General features: G+C 46.2%; 1 protein-coding gene across 6 annotated transcripts in view; it reads right to left on the bottom strand.

Annotated features, from left to right (window-relative positions):
• S100PBP (S100P binding protein) overlaps positions 1 to 19499 on the bottom strand; it is a 71268-nt gene that overhangs the window by 12920 nt on the left and 38849 nt on the right. For all 6 annotated transcript variants that reach the window (XM_073665660.1, XM_073665661.1, XM_073665659.1 and 3 more), the window contains exon 5: positions 8462 to 8546. In XM_073665660.1, the coding sequence (XP_073521761.1) occupies positions 8462 to 8546 (85 nt within the window). The remainder of the gene's footprint in view (positions 1 to 8461; positions 8547 to 19499) is intronic.

Consider the following 19499-nt stretch of genomic DNA (forward strand, 5'->3'; position numbering starts at 1 on the left):
GTTGCACCACAGACTGTCCAGGAGTTAACTGATGCTTTAATCCAGGTTTGGGAGGAGATCCCTTAAGAGATCATCCGCCGCCTCATCAGGAGCATGCCCAGGCATTGTAGGGCAGTCACACAGGCAAGTGGAGGCCACACACACACACACACACACACACACACTACTGAGTATCATTTCCTTGTCTGTAATTTGATTTTCCACTTTGATTTTGAGTATTATTCCAAATCCAGACCTCCATGGGATATTAATTTTGATTTGCATTGATAATTTGTATGTTTTATTGTTCTCAACACATTCCACTATGTAATGAATAAAGATTTGCAATTGGAATATTTCATTCAGTGATATCTAGGATGTGATATTTTAGTGTTCCCTTTATTTTTTGGAGCAGTGTATCTCCAAACTAATCTCCCAATATCTCCCCACATGTACTCTCCGGTCCTCCCAAGACCTCTTTCTCTCCTCTACACATGTATGTTCCTCACCCAATCGCCTCCTTGATTACTACCAAGTATCCCCCCATCACGTCTGATTATCCACCATATTCTTAACCTTCAGATGGAAGTTGAAAACCCATCTCTTCAAGAAAGCTTATGGCTTGCAATGGCCCCACTGCCACCTCACCTCCACCGGAGCTGCTGCAGCCCCCCAATCTACTGTCTCCTTCCCCAGACTACATAGCAGCATGTTTACCAGTCCTCGTGATAAAATACCTGTTTTATTAGCAGTAGTTTATCAAAACTAAAGCTACACATTGTTGGAATCAAGGTCTAGGTTTTTACATTATGCTGCCTTCAGATTACGTGGCAAAAACATGGTGACAGATTCACTTTGAGACACATAAGATTGGGGAAGTATTTTGTGTGTAGGGACTCCACATGTGTTCTGAACCTGAACAGAGAAGGGCATTACACATTCCTGCTCACACTTCAACCTATATTCCAAGACTCTAAGGCTATGTTCCCACACATTGTGTTTTTCAGCGTATTTTGCTGCAGATTTTCATGCAAGTTTTCAGCTAAGTTTTGCAGTACCAGCAAAGTCTATGAGAAACCAGAATTCTCTGTTCCCACATCTTGTGTTTTTTGCTGTGTATTTTGTGCCTTGGTTGTGTTCTTGGAAAATAGAGCATGTCACCTCTTTCAGCGTTTTTTCACCCATAGGAAGTAATGGGTGGTGAAAAAAACGCAGGTACATTTTTTCAGCGATTTTGATGGCAAAATAGAATGGGGGTCTTTTTTTCATAGAACTTTATGTACATGCATAAATCGAGACACAAGGACAGTGAAAAAAAACGCTGAAAAAAACGCATCAAAAAACGCAGCTAAACCTGCAGATTTGACTCAGCTGATTTCCTTCCTGCCAGAGATCAGTTTTGCTGCAGATTTCTCACTGAAAAAAACCACAACATGTGGGAACACAGCCTAACTCTGAAACTTTCAGAAACCTTGCCTTTGACTATCTGACATGAGGCCAACCCTACAACTATAGATTATACACACTTTTCAGTGCCTCAACTACTGTATTCTAGAATCAACAATATGCTCTCTTCAGTCTCTCTAATGCCACAAATCATGGCCTCCAAATTCCTCTCTATTCCCTGGTCTTAAAATAGCCCAGTATTCCTTTCTCAATTCCCTCATGTTTAAACCTCCTAACATTAAAGACTGACCTTTAGCTATCCTTGAAGTACTTTCCCCACATGAACCTCATTTTATGAGGTTACTCGATTACAAGTTTTTGCTCAACATTCAATATGCTTTATAAATGTGGCTGGACTAAAGATGCATTTTTTTGATTCTCAGAAGGTACCCTTCCCTTCTTCTCAATAAAAAGTTTCAAAAGTTCCTGTTAGGCTGGATTCACATCGGGATTGACTATAATGATGCACATGGCGTCACAGTGTGCTCTGTTGTGCATCATTTTTGTTCGTATATTCCTATTGCAGGAAGTCAACAAAATGCAGTCGGCTGTGTCTTGCTTCCGGCCTCCAATAGGCGTATACAGCCGAAAATTAAGCACAACAGAACACACTGTCACTCCATCATTATAATTAATGACCCTGTCGGCGCATAGGCCGCATAGGCCCAAATCCCGTTTTGCAGGGGTTCAGACTTAAGCCCCGACTGAGCCACTCACGGTAAGAGAAAACGCTATGTGGAGCCAGCCTAACATGAACTTTATTGAGATGAAGGGAGGATACCTTTATAATGCCAGTCTAGAAAAGTGGATGGAGAAGATAAAAAGTTGGACTGGATATGAGACCTGTTTTGGGGGGGGGGGGTTCAGACAAAAGCCCAGCCTGTGCCATTGACCACAGGAAAAAACACTGTGAACCCTAGCCTTCATGCTATAACGTTTTTTTATAAAAATGTTATCAGTTATTATCAACCTGGCTTGTACTGTGACACGCGATGTTGTTGTTATCTGTTGCCTGCCCTGACTTGCTTGATTAACTTGAGAAAAATCTCCCTTTCCAGACTCCAACTTGCCTTACTATACTCCTCATAAAGTGCATGCCTCAAGTCAGATAACATCAACTGTTATTTGTTGCCAGCAACGACTACACTATGTGTCCCCAATTCTTAGTTTGCCAAGTCAAAAATGTGGCAGCCAAATGGGTTATCGAACTCGGTAAAAAAATGCAGCTGAATTGATTTCCCTTCACATGTTACCTTTCATCATTGCTGAAAAAACCCTTACTTTATGAAGATGTTGATAGCATCTCTCTAAAATTTGCTACCTTCTATCCCTTAAAGTCATCTCTTCACCTCAACTTTGGAGGAAATATATAACTGCCACCGTTTGAACTTTTCAGATACCACAAGCTGTTCTACGCTTTCTCCAGCAGTCCCATAGACAATGAATAGAGCAGAGATCAAGCGTACCTCCTCTTGATTCAAGACAGGTTTGTACAGAACACAGATCCCAGGATCTAGAGTCACATTCTTGGAATCGCTGGGATCCCAGCATTCAGGCCCTTGGTGATCAATAAGTTATATCTCATCTTATGAATTTTGATTCTGAGAATAACCCTTGAACTGGCCAAAAAGCCTGAACGTGCACAGAAGATAAATAAAGTAGATGATTGCAGAATTCTTTATGCTGGTAAAGAGATAACTTGGCTAAATTTTATGAAAGGTTTAAGAACATTGGTGAGAAAGTACTCATCATTGCCAAAATCTACAATCAAGAAATGGCATCATGAATGTAAATCCTTGTAAGTTATCTCATGCAAACCACTCATAACACCCACAAGGCCATATCAGACTTTTTCTAGAATATGTATAAGTAAAAAAAAGAAAAAAAAGTCTTCTCAGTTCTGGAGCAATATTCTATGGACAGATTGTTTCAATATTAACTTGCACCAAGATGATGAAAAGAGAACGCTGTGAACAAGAAAAGGAAAGACACATAATCCGAAGCATGTCGCATCACCTGTCAAACATGGTGGAGGCAGTGCTACGGCAAGGGCATTTATGGCTGCCTAAGGAACTGGGTCACTGGTGTTTACTGATGATTGTCTGGAGATAAATGTAGACGGATGAATTATTAAGTGAATCTGAGCAGAATGTATAAATATATATAATCAAATGCTGCAAAACTATTAGAATACCAGATAGATGACCAAAAAACCTCAACCGCTTCTTAAGGTAAAGTCATAGAATATTCATCATTGGCTGAGTAAGTCACTTAACATCAATCTGACTGTAGGTCTTTCTGCTTTCAGTTTGGTCTTCAGTTAGTGGAAAAAAATGCTAAAACAAGCAGCAAATGGAGACGGCAGCAGTAAAATTCTGGCAAAGCATCTAAAAGGGAGGAAACTTGGTATTTGGTATTAAAGTCAATGCATTCCAGACTTTAAACAGTCAAAGACTGCAAAGTATTTCTATCTAAATAATAAAGAAAATACTTATATTTAGAATGATTATATTGTGCAATTTCTTTTGAGCATGTGAAAATAAATGAACTATGGCTTCAATATTTTTTTTAAACCTTCGGAATGAAAGCAGATCTGTCACCATATTATACAATACAAACTGCATACATTATTAATGGATCACTTAGACATGATGTACTTACTTTGCAGTTTCATACTAGAATGGCTGTATGTTTGTGTTCCTAAAGCCCACCCTAAAGGACTCTTGAGAGTGTGGGCCTGTGCTGGTGCTGTGGAAAAGTCTGGTGGTCTCCTGATAATGGCCCTTGTGAGATCTTGGGCCTCCTGGACTGAGGGGTGTAGTGGAAGTGGGTGGTGGCCATTTTCGCACCATGCTGCAGTGCAGCGAGGTGAAGGTAAGCAGGAGTGTGCTGGGCAGCAGTTATGCTTACCCCCAGTACCGGGGAACTGCAGGAGCAGTCTTCTGCTGGGTGTCTGATCGTGACGGGGAGCCTTGGATACCATCGACTGAGCAGGAGAAGCGTGTGGTCAGCCCCTGGATCCTAGCGTTGAGTGCTCATTCCTGCGGTCAGCGCCGGTGAACATCTTACTACATAAAGAGCTTAAAGTTGAGGTGAGTCCGATTTACTCTGGGTCTGCCATTACCAACACAGCTTCTACTGATCTGTTCTTTTCTGATTAATTCAAAACTTAATACTGCAACACAGAATCAATCTGCTTATGAAATACATATTTAAATTTGGGGAATCCAGAAATGTAATTGTTTTTTTTTTTTTTAAATTGGAAGTGGTTCCAGAAATATGAAGTTTCATCAAGGGATTGCCATCACACAATAATGCATGTGCTAGAAATCCAAGCGGCCAAATTAATTCTTTAGCATAAAACACATATACAAGTTTTTTTCATTCGCGTGTGGCCAGGGTGCTCTATATTATTATATACTGCACCTATTTGCCCTTATTATGTAGAGCACACTTTTCTAGCTTCCGAAACTTATTGGTTTCTGAACTCGAGCTGTTAGTATAAGGCTGCGTGCCCACGTTGCGTATTACAAGCGTATATGCTGCGGAATTTCCGCAGCTTAAACGCTTGTAAAACGCATGTATATCCGCACCCCATGGTCCCCAATGGCATTCCGCAATGTCAATTCACATGCTGCAGAATTTTCCACAGCGTATATGCTGCGGTCAAAAATCCGCAGCATGTTCATTAGTTTTGCGTTTCCGCATGCGGAATCAATGTGCGGATGGTACCCAAGTCTGGAGGAGAGGAGACTCTCATCCAGACCTGGGTACCAAAGAACCTGTAAAAAAAAAAAGAATAAAATAAAGTTTATACTTATCTTCTGATGTTTTCCCTCCGTCGCGCGGTTGTCTGAAGGACCTGCCACGTCATTGAGTCATGTGACCCATCACATGACTCAATGACGTCACTGTAGGTCCTGCACACAACAGCGTGAGCCGCTCAAGACTCCTGACGGGGCAGAGAATGCATCGGTAGGCGAGTATAAACTTTATTTTTTTATCTTTTACCATTCTGATTCTTTTTTTTAACTATTACTTGGTCACACTATATAAATCCATGCCGGTTGCATGGATTTATATAGTGTGAACAAGTTGTCAAGCACTTTTCCAAGTGATGCTTAAATCACTTGGAGAAGTGCTTGATAACCCGCATGCGGAAATGCATGCAAAGACGCTGCAAAGACGCCTCACAAGCGCTTCTACCTGGCGGGAAAACCGCATGTAAAATCCGCATGCGATTTTCCCGCCAGGGAGAAGCGTAAAAAATATGCTTCAGTTTCGCAACGTGGGCACTTAGCCTAAGAATACTTTAGGAGTGCTGAAAGCCCCTGGTGGTCTCCTGGTTCCTGGTTTACTGAGGAGCCATAATATGCAGCAAAAAACTGGTGAAGGAAGAAGGAGGTCAGCAGATGAGCTCCCAAGATGGCGCCTGCGCACCCTGTAGAAGGAGGCAGAGGGACATTGGGGATGATGTAGCAGCTATGCTGGAGCAGTATGCCCATAAAGCACATACTACAACCCCCAGCAGCCAGAAACAAACCTGCAGGTGACTGAGAATGTCCCCCCAACAGGCTCCAGATATTCAGCTTTAATACAAGAGGAGGATGATGAGGCATCTGAGCCCCCCTTGGGGTATCACAATCCACTCCAAAGGGACTCTTGAAAATGTATCCACAGACGGGCCCCATTCATTAATGGCTGTCCTCACTGCGTTTAATAAATATAATGCTTACTACACTGGCAAGCCACGTGGGATTATACAAGAAGCCATATCTATAATCCAACATGATGTTCAGAAAGGAGCAGAAAGAACAACGGCAGCTGAAGGTACAGTTAGTGAGCTGGAGAATGCTCTTCCCCCTGTCCGCAGAGATGTACAGAATCATAATCAAGCTGTGACGGCACTACTTGCGAAGGCAGATGACCTGGGGAATGGTCTGAGACGCAACAACATCAGGCTACTTGGGGTGCCGGAAAAGGTAGAAAGGGGGAGACCCTGACAGTTTTTTTGAAAAATGGCTACTGGATACTTTTGGTAAAGAGACTCTTAATCCTTTGATTGTGGTGGAGAGAGTGCATAGGGTACCTATTCTACCGTATTTTGCGGATTATTGGACGCATAAAAATAGGAAAAAAAAGGTTTTAAATAAGTGCGTCTTATAATCCATTTTAACGGTAGCTTACCTGGGTGGCTGTGGCTGCTGCTTCAGGAGGCTGGAGGCGGCAAGAGTGCAGTGATGCTGCGGTGCCTGGGCACTCATAAGAGGTCGGTGAGTGGAGGTCCCCTTTCCCATTCAGTTCCCAGCGGAGGGGTTTGGGAAAATGGCTGCCGGAGACGAGATCTAATTTCCTGGGATTTCAATGTGCGCATGCGTTGCCTCCAGCGCCAATTTTCCCAAAGCTCACCACAGGGATATACTGTATATGGGAAAGGGGACCTCCGCACACCAGCGCCGACAACTAATGAGCACCCAGGCACTAAGCTCACTTCGGATTATAAGACACACCCCCTGTAGGGAAAAAAGTGCATCTTATAATGTAAAAAATATGGCAATTAAAATTCTTCAGACATTAAAGACAGACATTATCCTGAGAAAGGCAAGGGAAAAACAAGATATCCAACTGGGTAACCCAAAAAATCTCAATCTTTCAGGATTTCTCTGTGGAGGTCCAGCGCAAGCGTTCTATGTTCCTAGACTTCAAAAGGAGAAGGAGAGCACTGGGTTTACAATACTCTATGATTTACGCCTCTAAACTGATAGTGGTGGCGCTTGGCTCAAAGACATTCTTTGAGTCGCCTAAAGATGCCTTGAGATGGTAGTTACAGGACCAATGCTGTTGAAGCAGATGGGAGCATGATGAAGTTTAGGACACACTTTTGTGATGGGAAAGCAATGGAGGCAACACATACCATACAGGCCAAAGTTTTGACAACTTGGCATTACATCTACAAGAGATTTTATGAAATTCCATTCTAGATCCATAGAAAGCTTTCACTCTTCTAGGAAGGTTTTCTACAAGATTTTTGCAGTGTGTATGTTAACATTTTTGCCCTTTCACACAGAAGAGCATTTGTGAGGTTAGACAATGATGCTGGATGAGAGGCCTGGCTCAGACTCTCCGTTCTACTTAGCGGTTGAGATCAGGGCTCTGTGAGGTCACTCATGTTCTTCCACATCAAATTCACTTAACCATGTCCTTATGAACAGTCATGCTGGAACAGGAAAAAGGGCCTTTTCCAAATTATTCCAACAAAGATAGGAGCATACAATTGTCCAAAATGCTGAAACTGAAAGGGTTATGGTCTCAAGTTACAATGGTTGAGAAGCAATGAATATTAGGACTTCATTGACTACTACAGCCAAACTAAGCTCTGATTAGTAGTTGCGAGCAACAATGCAAATACTACTTAAGACTGCTTTGATAGAGGAGGTCATAGTGATACTTAAAGGAGCACTCGCTTCAAAATTTTTATCCTCTTAATATATTGCAATCATCATATTACATAGCACTGTATACTTACAATTGCTCACTTTGCCCTTCTACCCAGCTAATCATTCTCTTTTTGATTAGGTCTATAACATCACGTGATTAAAATCTGACTAGCTGAATCCTTATAAGCTCTATGTAAAAACAGGAGGTCAATTTTTCCTGTATGACTCAATCACTGCAAAAGCCCCTGGCATGGGGGAGGGGGAGCAGCTGGGTCAGGAGTTGAAGAGGGGAATTATTTCTGCAGGGACAAAATACTTCCTGTTTCTACATAGAGCAGAGGAAAAAAAGAAGAATTGGCTGGGTAGAAAGGCAAAATGAGCAGTTGCGAGTACACAGTGATCTATAATATGATGATTGCAATATATTAAGAAGATAAAAACTTTGATGGGAGTGCTTCTTTTCAAGAAATAATGCCACTTAATGTAGTCCTAAGGCATGAGACAGGAAGTACCAAAAGGGACATTGCTGACCTACAATAGAGGATTCACAGTAGATAAGAGTTGGGGAGGTATAGTCAGTAAACTTTTGCCGTGCATACCTTTTGCTAAGATTTGATGGATGCTGCCAGTTCGGATTCTCCCGGCTGATTTGATTCAATAATGAGGCCAGCTCAATAGATGGATCTGTACAACAGAAGTCAAATGCAATCAACCATAAACTTTGAAATCCAATATGTTAAATGCATATGTACAAATGTGTATACTTCCCCTTATCACACAATAACACGTGCAAGATACAATGCTTTTTTAAGATAAGAGATGAACCGTAAATGCAGCACTAAAAATGGTTTCTGTAAATTCATGTTATAGTTTAATGGGAAGTTCATTATTATAAATTAATATCTACATCAATTTTATTGGCATATGCATGTATGTTACATATTGACAAATGTTACCTAGCCATGGCTAGGAGAATCTTGGTCACCGAGGCACAAAAAGCAACTAATCATAATCTTTAAAGAATCCCTCTCATGATATGTTTTATGTCCTACATCTGTGTAAATGTGTACGTAATGTAGTGCATATACATATATATATTTCCAGCACCGCTCCTCTTTCCACTCACGTGACGGCGATTCCGTCTCTTCGGATCACACTGCCATCTGTGTGTGAGCCACAAGTTGCCCTAAAATGTAAATCTATGCAGTCTCATTCTGATGCTCCATAGACTGACATTGTAGAAGTGACTTCAGGTTCACACATAAAGCCTAGTGTAGTCGAAATTGCAGTCATGTACATGAGAAGAGGACTGTAGCGGCGCTGGAAACCAGGAATGACAGTGATCAGTGGTTATATCAACACACTTTAACATCCAGAAAGTGTTGATCTATCAAAATATAAAATTGTTAAACCCGTAGAGTAAATGTAGTAAGAGAAAAAAATTGAAATGCCAAAATTGCTGTTTTTCTGTCACAACCTCCTACAAAAAATGCTAAAAAGGTAGACAAAACAGTATATACTCCCAAGTTGTATCAATAAAGAATGTCAGCTCGACACAAAAAGCAAGTCTTCACCAAGTACACCAAATGATAAAACTTTTTGGTATTGTCAATCAAATTGATCTGAAGAATCATGTTGCCCGGCCATTTTTACTGCATAATATTAAAAAAAGTTATGGCTCTTAGAAAAAGGGGGATGAAAAAAAGGAGATTTTTGTGTACTCACCGTAAAATCTCTTTCTCTTAGCCTCTAATTGGGGAACACAGGACCTTGGGTGCATGCTGTTTGTCCACTAGGAGGCGACACTAGGCTTAAACTGAAAAAGATTAACTGGTGGCTCCTCCTCTGCAGTATACACCACCTGAGGGCGTCAGCCATCTTCAGTTTTGTGCAAAAGCAGTAGGAGGAACGCAACATGGATAACATAAAACATGCCTATAAGGCAACTATGTACGAGCTCAAGAAAAAAACACCAATATGAGAACTCAACGGCCTGATACAGGCAACAGGGTGGGAACTGTGTCCCCCAATTAGAGGCTAAGAGAAAGAGATTTTACGGTGAGTACACAAAAATCTCCTTTACTCTGTCGCCTCATTAGGGGACACAGGACCTTGGGACGTCCCAAAGCAGTCCCTGGGTGGGAAGCAATGGACGAATATTGTGTAGACAGGCCCCTATTATTGGGGCACTGCCGCCTGCAGGATACGTCTACCCAGGCTCGCATCTGCAGAGGATTGGGTATGAATGCTGTAGTGCTTGGTAAACGTGTGTAGACTGGACCAGGTGGCTGCCTTACACACTTGTTGCGCAGAAGCCTGGTGTCGAATGGCCCAGGAGGCCCCTACCGCACGCGTAGAGTGTGCCGTAATACCTGCTGGAAGAGGAGAATTTTTGAGGCGGTAAGCCTCTTGTATGGTGGTTTGATCCACCTAGCAAGGGTAGCTTTGGAAGCTGGCAGACCCTTGCAGCCGCCTTCCAGAAGAATGAAAAGAGAATCAGACTTCCGGAAGGGTGCAGTCCTAGACACACAGATACGTAGTGCTCTGACAAGGTCAAGCGTATGCAGAGTCTTTTCCACTTTATGAACCGGGGCTGGACAGAGGGATGGCAGTGAAATTTCCTCATTAAGGTGGAAGTTGGATACAATCTTCGGAAGGAAGGATGGAACCGTACGGAGAACTACATTGTCCTGGTAAAAAGCCAGGAAGGGTTGTCTGCAGGAGAGTGCTGTGAGTTCAGACACCCTGCGTAGCGAGGTGATTGCCACTAGGAAAAACCACCTTCTGGTATAGAAGGCGGAGTGGAACTTCCCTAAGGGGTTCAAAAGGTGTTTCCTGCAATGCTGTCAGCACTAGGTTGAGATCCCACGTGTCCAGTGGTCTTCTGTAGGGGGGAACCAATCGGGAAATCCCCTGAAGAAATGTCTTTACTTGCTGCTGGTTAGCAATGCGCATCTGAAAAAGCACAGAGAGAGCAGACACCTGGCTCTTAAGAGAGCCCAGAGACAGTTTTGCCTCCTGACCCGATTGTAGAAACCCAAGTACCCTGGGAAGGGAGTAAGGGAAAGGGGGTCTGGTCACGAGAATCGCACCAGTTAAAGAAGGCTTTCCAGGTACGGTAATAGATCTTGGCAGAGTTTGGCTTCCGTGCTCTGATCATGGTTTTAATGATGTCAGGCGAGAACCCTGACTTGGTTAAAACCCAGGTCTCAATGGCCATGCCGTCAAATCGAGGGCCCCTGAGTTCTGGTGGTAGAACGGGCCCGGTGATAGAAGATCCGGTCGGTTTGGGAGACGCCAAGGAACGTCTCCTGTAAGCTGTACGATGTCAGCGTACCACGTACGTCTGGGCCAGTCTGGTGCGATGAGGATGGTTGGAACTCCCTCTTGCTTGATCTTCCTCACCACTCTGGATATTAGGGGAAGAGGTGGAAAGATGTACAGGAGCTGAAACTGAGTCCAGTCCTGAACTAAGGCGTCCGCTCCCAACGACCGCGGGTCGTGTGTTCTGGCCATGAAGTTGGGGACTGTGGGATGCCATTAGGTCCACGTCCGGAGTCCCCCAGCGGTGGCAGATCTGTTGACAGACTTCGGGATGGAGAGACCAGTCCACCGAGTCCATTCCCTGTCGACTGAGGAAGTCTGCTTCCCAGTTGTCTACTCCCGGGATGTGGACCGCCGAGAGAACCGACCCTGTGTCTTCCGCCCAATGGAGAATGTAAGTCACTTCCCGCATCGCCTGGGCACTGCGGGTCCCCCCTTGGTGATTGACATATGCCACAGCTGTGGCATTGTCTGACTGTATTCTGATGTGAGAGGCTGCCAGTAGATTATGGAAGGCTCTCAGCGCCAGGAAAATGGCATGAATTTCCAAGATGTTGATGGGCAAGGTCGCTTCTATTGAGGACCACTTGCCCTGTGCTCTGTGGTGCAGGTGTACCGCACCCCAACCAGTCAGGCTGCCATCGGTGGCTAGAACTTTCCAATGACTCGTGAGAAAGGATTTTCCCTTTGACAACAAGGCTGCACACCAGTGCAGGGATCGCTTGGTTGACGACGTCAACTGAAACTCCCTGTCGAGGGAAAAGGGATTCCTGTCCCATGACTTGAGGATGGCTAATTGGAGAGGCCCGAGTTGAAGCTGGGCAAATGGGACCGCTTCTATTGCTGCCACCATCCTGCCAAGGACTCTCATGGCAAACCGGAGAGACCGAGGGAGTTTGCGAAGTAGGGTAGGGACTCCTATTCGGAGAGGCAGTGCCTCGTCCATGGGGAGTAGTACTAGACCCTTGAGGGTGTTGAATAACATCCCCAAAAAGGTGAGAGACTGACTCGGGGTTGGAGATGACTTTTTTAAGTTGACTAGCCAGCCCAAACTACTCAGAATGTCGATTGTGATTGAGCCGCTGACTTGGCAGTCCTTGAAGGTGGGAGCCTTGATGAGGAGATCGTCCAGATATGGAACGACTATTATGCCTCTGGAGTGCAGGACGTCCATGGTGACCGCCATGACCTTGGTGAACACTCTGGGAGCTGTGGCGAGCCCGAACGGGAGAGCCACGAACTGGTAATGTACCTTGTCGATTGCGACCTTGTCAATTGGTATATGTAGGTACGCGTTTTGAATGTCTATGGAGGCGAGAAATTCTCCCTTCTCCATGGACGCAATGATAGACCGAAGGGACTCCATGCGAAAATGAGGTACCCGTACATATTTGTTGAGCTGTTTTAGGTCCAGTATGGGCCGCACGCTGCCTCCTTTTTTGGGGACTACAAATACATTCGAGTAGAACCCATGGAAGCGCTCGGCCGTGGGGACCGGTGTTATGACTCTTGCTTGAAGAAGCGAGGAGACCGCTTGGTGGAAGGCACGAGCCTTGGCTGGCGGTTTTGGGGGAACAGACGGAAAGAATCTGTTTGGCGGTGTGGAGGTGAACTCTATCTTGTATATTGAAGACACTAGCTCTCTGACCCACCTGTCTTCTGTAATAGGCAGCCAAACCTGATGAAAGAGCAAAAGACGGCCGCCTACAGGTGTAGTGTCTTCCAGAGTTGGTGAGTCATGACGAGGGGGAAGTGCGCGACTTTCCTCCCTTAAATTTTGACTGGCCTGCTTTTGATTGCCAGGTCTTGTCTGACTTTTGTGTTGATCTCGAGTTGTCCCTGCGTGGAGTGCGACTGTAATTCTGTGCTGGTTGCGAGACGGACCAGCCGGAATAGTTCCGAAAGGATCGGTAACGTGCCTGATTACGGTTTTTGTAAGTGCGTTTGGGCTTCAGTTGAGGGAGAGAGGTACTTTTACCTCTGGTAGCGTTGGATATCATTTTGTCCAACTGTTCACCGAAAAGGCGACCACTGAGGTACGGGAGATGAGTGAGGGACTTCTTTGAAGCTGCGTCTGCTTTCCATTCTCGCAGCCAGAGGATACGCCGAATCGTGATGGTGTTGGAAGCTATCCTGGCTATACACCTTGCAGAATCTAGAACTGCATGGAGCATGTAGTCTGTTGCGACTGCTAATTGGGCAGCCTGATCCAACAGGTCAGGGGCAGATGTTTGTAGGGCAGTCTGTAAATTTTGGGCCCACGCCAGAATTGCTTTGCATGTCCAAACTGAGGTGAAAAAGGGGGCCAGGGGGGCCCCTGCGGCCTCGAAAATTGAACGAGCCATGCGTTCAACCTGCCGGTCTGCTGTGTCCTTGAGGGTTGAGCTATCTGGCAGTGAAAGAAGAGTCTGAGCTGCTATCCACTTCAGGTGGATCTATCCACTTTTTGGTGACCTCTTGTGGAAATGGGTACCGTGCCTCCAGATATTTGCGTTTGGTAAACTTTTTCTCAGGTTGAGAAAACTGCTTTTTAAGGATCGCATCAAATTCTGGGTGGTCAAAAAAGACCTTAGGCGGTTTCAGGACTTCTTCAAAGGAAATTTTATGCCCTGGTGTCTCCAAGGGTGGATCGGAGATGTCCAGCACCCGATGAATAGATGAAATTAAATCATCAACCAGCACTGTATTGTCTGGGGGAATAGGAATCAGAGACCCTTCAGCTTCCTTGTCTGAGTCGGAATCACAGGTGTCTGAATCCTGTGTCTCGCTAAGGCGTCTCCTGCTGGGAGAACCGGAGCGGAGACCCTCTCTGGTCAGGGATGGCTGGGGGGGGGGGGGGGGGATCTGTGTTGTCTGTCCCTGTCAGGGGACGGTCTAGATGAGCTGGGAGTATGGAGTCTCCCGCTAGAAAGGGACGACCTTGTGGTATGGGATGACGCAGATGAACGAGACCTATGGGTCCGCTTGCGTCCTGATCTAGACGTGGATGTGCCATCATGTCCCTGAGTGGAACTCTCCCCTTGAGTAGTATTCATAGCAGGAGGAGTCTGCAGAGTATGAAGCAATGTGGAGATAGATTGCGACATCTGTGTGGCCCATTCCGGTGTGGTATTAAGCACCGGGGCATCTGTAGGGGCTTCATGGGACTCTGGCGCAGCAGTTTGCCTGCAATCCTGACAATGCGGGTATGTGCTGCCACTAGGGAGAGTATGATTGCAGGCTGTACAGAATGCATAGTAGCGATCCTGCCTGGTTCTCTTGGACTTTGAGCCCGGCATAGTATTTGTCCCCAAAGCCAGTGCACTAACCACTGAGCTATAAAAAAACTCAGATCAGGTATGGCTATGCAGAGGTGGCTAGTGATGCTGCAGAGAAGGCCAGCAGTACAGGGAACTGTTAATCCTCACAGCAGAGATAGACTCTGACTGTGGATTTATCCCACCTTAGTATGCCTGCTCCTTCGTTAGCGATGGTACATGGAAGAGCCTGTGCCCCAAGGAGACCAGCTGCTGCAAAGGGTTAACTTCCTCCTGAGTTCCGTGCTGAAAATGGCCGACAGAGTGAGGAGAAGAAGGGGGGCAGAGCTTTAGTCTCCGCCCCCTGTATGACACTGCGCAGTGTCATAATGGTCATCCGGGGGGGCGGGGGCAGAGAGTGGGCGACGGCTTTGGCAAGGCCGGAGCCGCTGAGTAAATTTATAACTGCGGCCCAAAAGGGCTCCAGGCCGGCGCGGTATTCCGGGGGGGGGGGGGGGGGGGGTCGCGGATATGAATCGGACCCCCCCCCCATTTTTAATGGCAGGGAGGGCGGTGGGGTAAAATGTTAAAACTGAGCCCTGAAAGGGTTCCTGTAAGGCCACTAGCTGTGGTGCCGGGAGAGAAACAGAGCTGTAAGCAGCCTGTATTCTATGACCCCTTGTGCTCTGCAGTGCCCTCCTGCCAGCACTGTGCCCCCCAGTCCTTCAGGGTTCTGCGGCCAAGCTGCGATCCCTGAACGTTGGTGCAGAGCGCTCTGCACAGATCCTACCTGCGGTGTCTCAACCTAATACCCCCATGAGGGGGATTAGGGAGGGTGCTGCCGTCACCGTCAGGAGGCTGTAATCCTCACTCGACTTCAACCCAGAAACCAAAAGGAATTGGGGAAGGAGGGAGCTCTCAACTTCAAACCAACACCCGAGGGGCTGGAGAAGGAGCGACATGGTAAGGAGACGTCTCGACTTCAACTGTGCACCCCTAGAAGGGGGCACAGGAAGGAGCCATGCCGGGAGTCTCTTTAGAGACCCGCTTATCTTCATCTGTAACTCTATGGAAAAAATTGAAGAAAAAAATGGAGTAAAAATCTTTAGGTGTGCCTCCTGGCGACACTAAGCAAAAACTGAAGATGGCTGACGCCCTCAGGTGGTGTATACTGCAGAGAAGGAGCCACCAGTTAATCTTTTTCAGTTTAAGCCTAGTGTCGCCTCCTAGTGGACAAACAGCATACACCCAAGGTCCTGTGTCCCCCAATGAGGCGACAGAGTAAATGAAAAAGCAAAGATCAAAATCTGCTGCATCCTTAAAGCGCACTTGTCAGCAGGATTGTGCTCAGTAAACTACATACACTGTCAGGTGGGCGACATTACACTGATTAAAATGATACCTTGGTTGATGAAATTCGCCGTGTGGTTCTTGAGTAATCTTTACTTTCAGTTTAAGGGTGAGGGGTCATAATTAAGGGTTTTCTAAGGGGCAGCTGGTTGGGGCATCCAGTCCTTTGGAAGTGCATTGAGCTGTAGGTTGGATTGCTGCTAAAAAGGGGAAAAAAAAAACCTCTTTAAATCTTCTTCCTTAGCGAGTGTGAACGGAGCGTAAGTGCAAACAGAAGTAAGTACGTGACTTGTTTTTCAGTGACTTTGGAAGGGAGGAATTTTGACTGAATTGCTGTCTGTATTTTATTACCGTATTTTTCGGACTATAAGACGCACCGGACCATAAGATGCACCTAGGTTTTAGAGGAGGAAAATAATAAAAAAAAAAATTAAGCAAAAAATGTGGTCATGATGCACCTTTAAGGGGGAGGGGGGTCTTCTGCTGACACTGGTATAGGGGTAATGTCCCCCAATTCTGACAATATCCCCCATCCTGGTATATATGCCCCCCCCTTCCTTTAATACGTGGTCCCCATCCTGGTATGCATGGCACCCCTCATCCCCAATCCTGGTATGCATGGCACCCCTCATCCCCAATCCTGGTATGCATGGCACCCCTCATCCCCAATCCTGGTATGCATGGCTCCTTCATCCCCAATCCTGGTATGCATGGCTCCTTCATCCCCAATCCTGGTATGCATGGCTCCTTCATCCCCAATCCTGGTATGCATGGCTCCTTCATCCCCAATCCTGGTATGCATGGCTCCTTCATCCCCAATCCTGGTATGCATGGCTCCTTCATCCCCAATCCTGGTATGCATGGCTCCTTCATCCCCAATCCTGGTATGCATGGCTCCTTCATCCCCAATCCTGGTATGCATGGCTCCTTCATCCCCAATCCTGGTATGCATGGCTCCTTCATCCCCAATCCTGGTATGCATGGCTCCTTCATCCCCAATCCTGGTATGCATGGCTCCTTCATCCCCAATCCTGGTATGCATGGCTCCTTCATCCCCAATCCTGGTATGCATGGCTCCTTCATCCCCAATCCTGGTATGCATGGCTCCTTCATCCCCAATCCTGGTATGCATGGCTCCTTCATCCCCAATCCTGGTATGCATGGCTCCTTCATCCCCAATCCTGGTATGCATGGCTCCTTCATCCCCAATCCTGGTATGCATGGCTCCTTCATCCCCAATCCTGGTATGCATGGCTCCTTCATCCCCAATCCTGGTATGCATGGCTCCTTCATCCCCAATCCTGGTATGCATGGCTCCTTCATCCCCAATCCTGGTATGCATGGCTCCTTCATCCCCAATCCTGGTATGCATGGCTCCTTCATCCCCAATCCTGGTATGCATGGCTCCTTCATCCCCAATCCTGGTATGCATGGCTCCTTCATCCCCAATCCTGGTATGCATGGCTCCTTCATCCCCAATCCTGGTATGCATGGCTCCTTCATCCCCAATCCTGGTATGCATGGCTCCTTCATCCCCATCGTGGTATGCATGGCTCCTTCATCCTTATCGTGGTATGCATGGCTCCTTCATCCTTATCGTGGTATGCATGGCTCCTTCATCCTTATCGTGGTATGCATGGCTCCTTCATCCTTATCGTGGTATGCATGGCTCCTTCATCCTTATCGTGGTATGCATGGCTCCTTCATCCTTATCGTGGTATGCATGGCTCCTTCATCCTTATCGTGGTATGCATGGCTCCTTCATCCTTATCCTGGTATGCATGGCTCCTTCATCCTTATCCTGGTATGCATGGCTCCTTCATCCTTATCCTGGTATGCATGGCTCCTTCATCCTTATCCTGGTATGCATGGCTCCTTCATCCTTATCCTGGTATGCATGGCTCCTTCATCCTTATCCTGGTATGCATGGCTCCTTCATCCTTATCCTGGTATGCATGGCTCCTTTATCCTTATCCTGGTATGCATGGCTCCTTCATCCTTATCCTGGTATGCATGGCTCCTTCATCCTTATCCTGGTATGCATGGCTCCTTCATCCTTATCCTGGTATGCATGGCTCCTTCATCCTTATCCTGGTATGCATGGCTCCTTCATCCTTATCCTGGTATGCATGGCTCCTTCATCCTTATCCTGGTATGCATGGCACCCCTCATCCCTATTCTGGTATGCATGGCACCCCTCATCCCTATCCTGGTATGCATGGCACCCCTCATCCCTATCCTGGTATGCATGGCACCCCGCATCCTTATCCTGGTATGCATGGCACCCCTAATCCCTGTCCTGGTATGCATGGCACCCCTAATCCCTGTCCTGGTATGCATGGCACCCCTAATCCCCATCAAGATGCACATACAAAAAAACCCACTCCTACTCACCTTTCTTCTCTCCTCCAGCACTGCGTCTTGTCTGCCTGCTCTGATCTCTCCATGTGAGCCCTGCATGACGTCACTGCCATGCGCGGCTCACATGGAGAGATCAGCTGCTGGAAGTCACTGCTCCCCACGCTGGGACTGTGTGCGCGGGGAGCAGTGACTTCACTCTCCTTCATAGCCGGCACACAGCAGAGCCTGCGGCTCCTGCTGCTGCCGCCTATCGCATGTGCCCGCTCATTAAAGGGCATGAATATTCACCCCTCTCCACTCCCATGGGCGTGGAGAGAGGTTGAATATTCATGCCCTTTAACAGCGGGCACACGCGATTCCGGCAGCAGCAGGAGCCGCGCTTCGCTCCGCTGTGTGCCGCTATTAAGGAGCATGAATATTCAGTGCCCCCCCCCCCCTATGGGGAGCAGTGAATATTCATTTTCTTTAACAGCGGGGACAGTGCCCCGCTCCTCTACTGCTACCGCTCCCCCCACACCCCGTGTGTATATATATATATATATATACACACACATACACACACACACACAGTACAGACCAAAAGTTTGGACACACCTTCTCATTTAAAGATTTTTCTGTATTTTCATGACTATGAAAATTGTACATTCACACTGAAGGCATCAAAACTATGAATTAACACATGTGGAATTATATACTTAACAAAAAAGTGTGAAACAACTGAAAATATGTCTTATATTCTAGGTTCTTCAATGTAGCCACCTTTTGCTTTGATGACTGCTTTGCACACTTTTTGCATTCTCTTGATGAGCTTCAAGAGCTAGTCACCGGAAATGGTTTTACCTTCACAGGTGTGCCCTGTCAGGTATAATAAGTGGGATTTCTTGCATTATAAATGGGGTTGGGACCATCAGTTGTGTTGTGCAGAAGTCAGGTGGATACACAGCTGATAGTCCTACTGAATAGACTGTTAGAATTTGTATTATGGCAAGAAAAAAGCAGCTAAGTGAAGGAAAATGAGTGGCCATCATTACTTTAAGAAATGAAGGTCAGTCAGTGCGAAAAATTGGGCAAACTTTGAAAGTGTCCCCAAGTGCAGTTGCAAAAACCATCAAGTGCTACAAAGAAACTGGCTCACATGAGGACCGCCCCAGGAAAGGAAGACCAAGAGTCACCTCTGCTTCTAAGGATAAGTTTATCCGAGTCACCAGCCTCAGAAATCGCAGGTTAAGAGCAGCTCAGATTAGAGACCAGGTCAATGCTACACAGAGTTCTAGCAGCAGACACATCTCTACAACAACTGTTAAGAGGAGACTTTGTGCAGCAGGTCTTCATGGTAAAATAGCTGCTAGGAAACCACTGCTAAGGA

The sequence above is a fragment of the Phyllobates terribilis genome, unplaced genomic scaffold, assembly GCF_046119375.1.
Source record: "Phyllobates terribilis strain yellow unplaced genomic scaffold, ASM4611937v1 Scaffold_2__4_contigs__length_985480577, whole genome shotgun sequence".
Lineage (NCBI taxonomy): Eukaryota > Metazoa > Chordata > Amphibia > Anura > Dendrobatidae > Phyllobates > Phyllobates terribilis.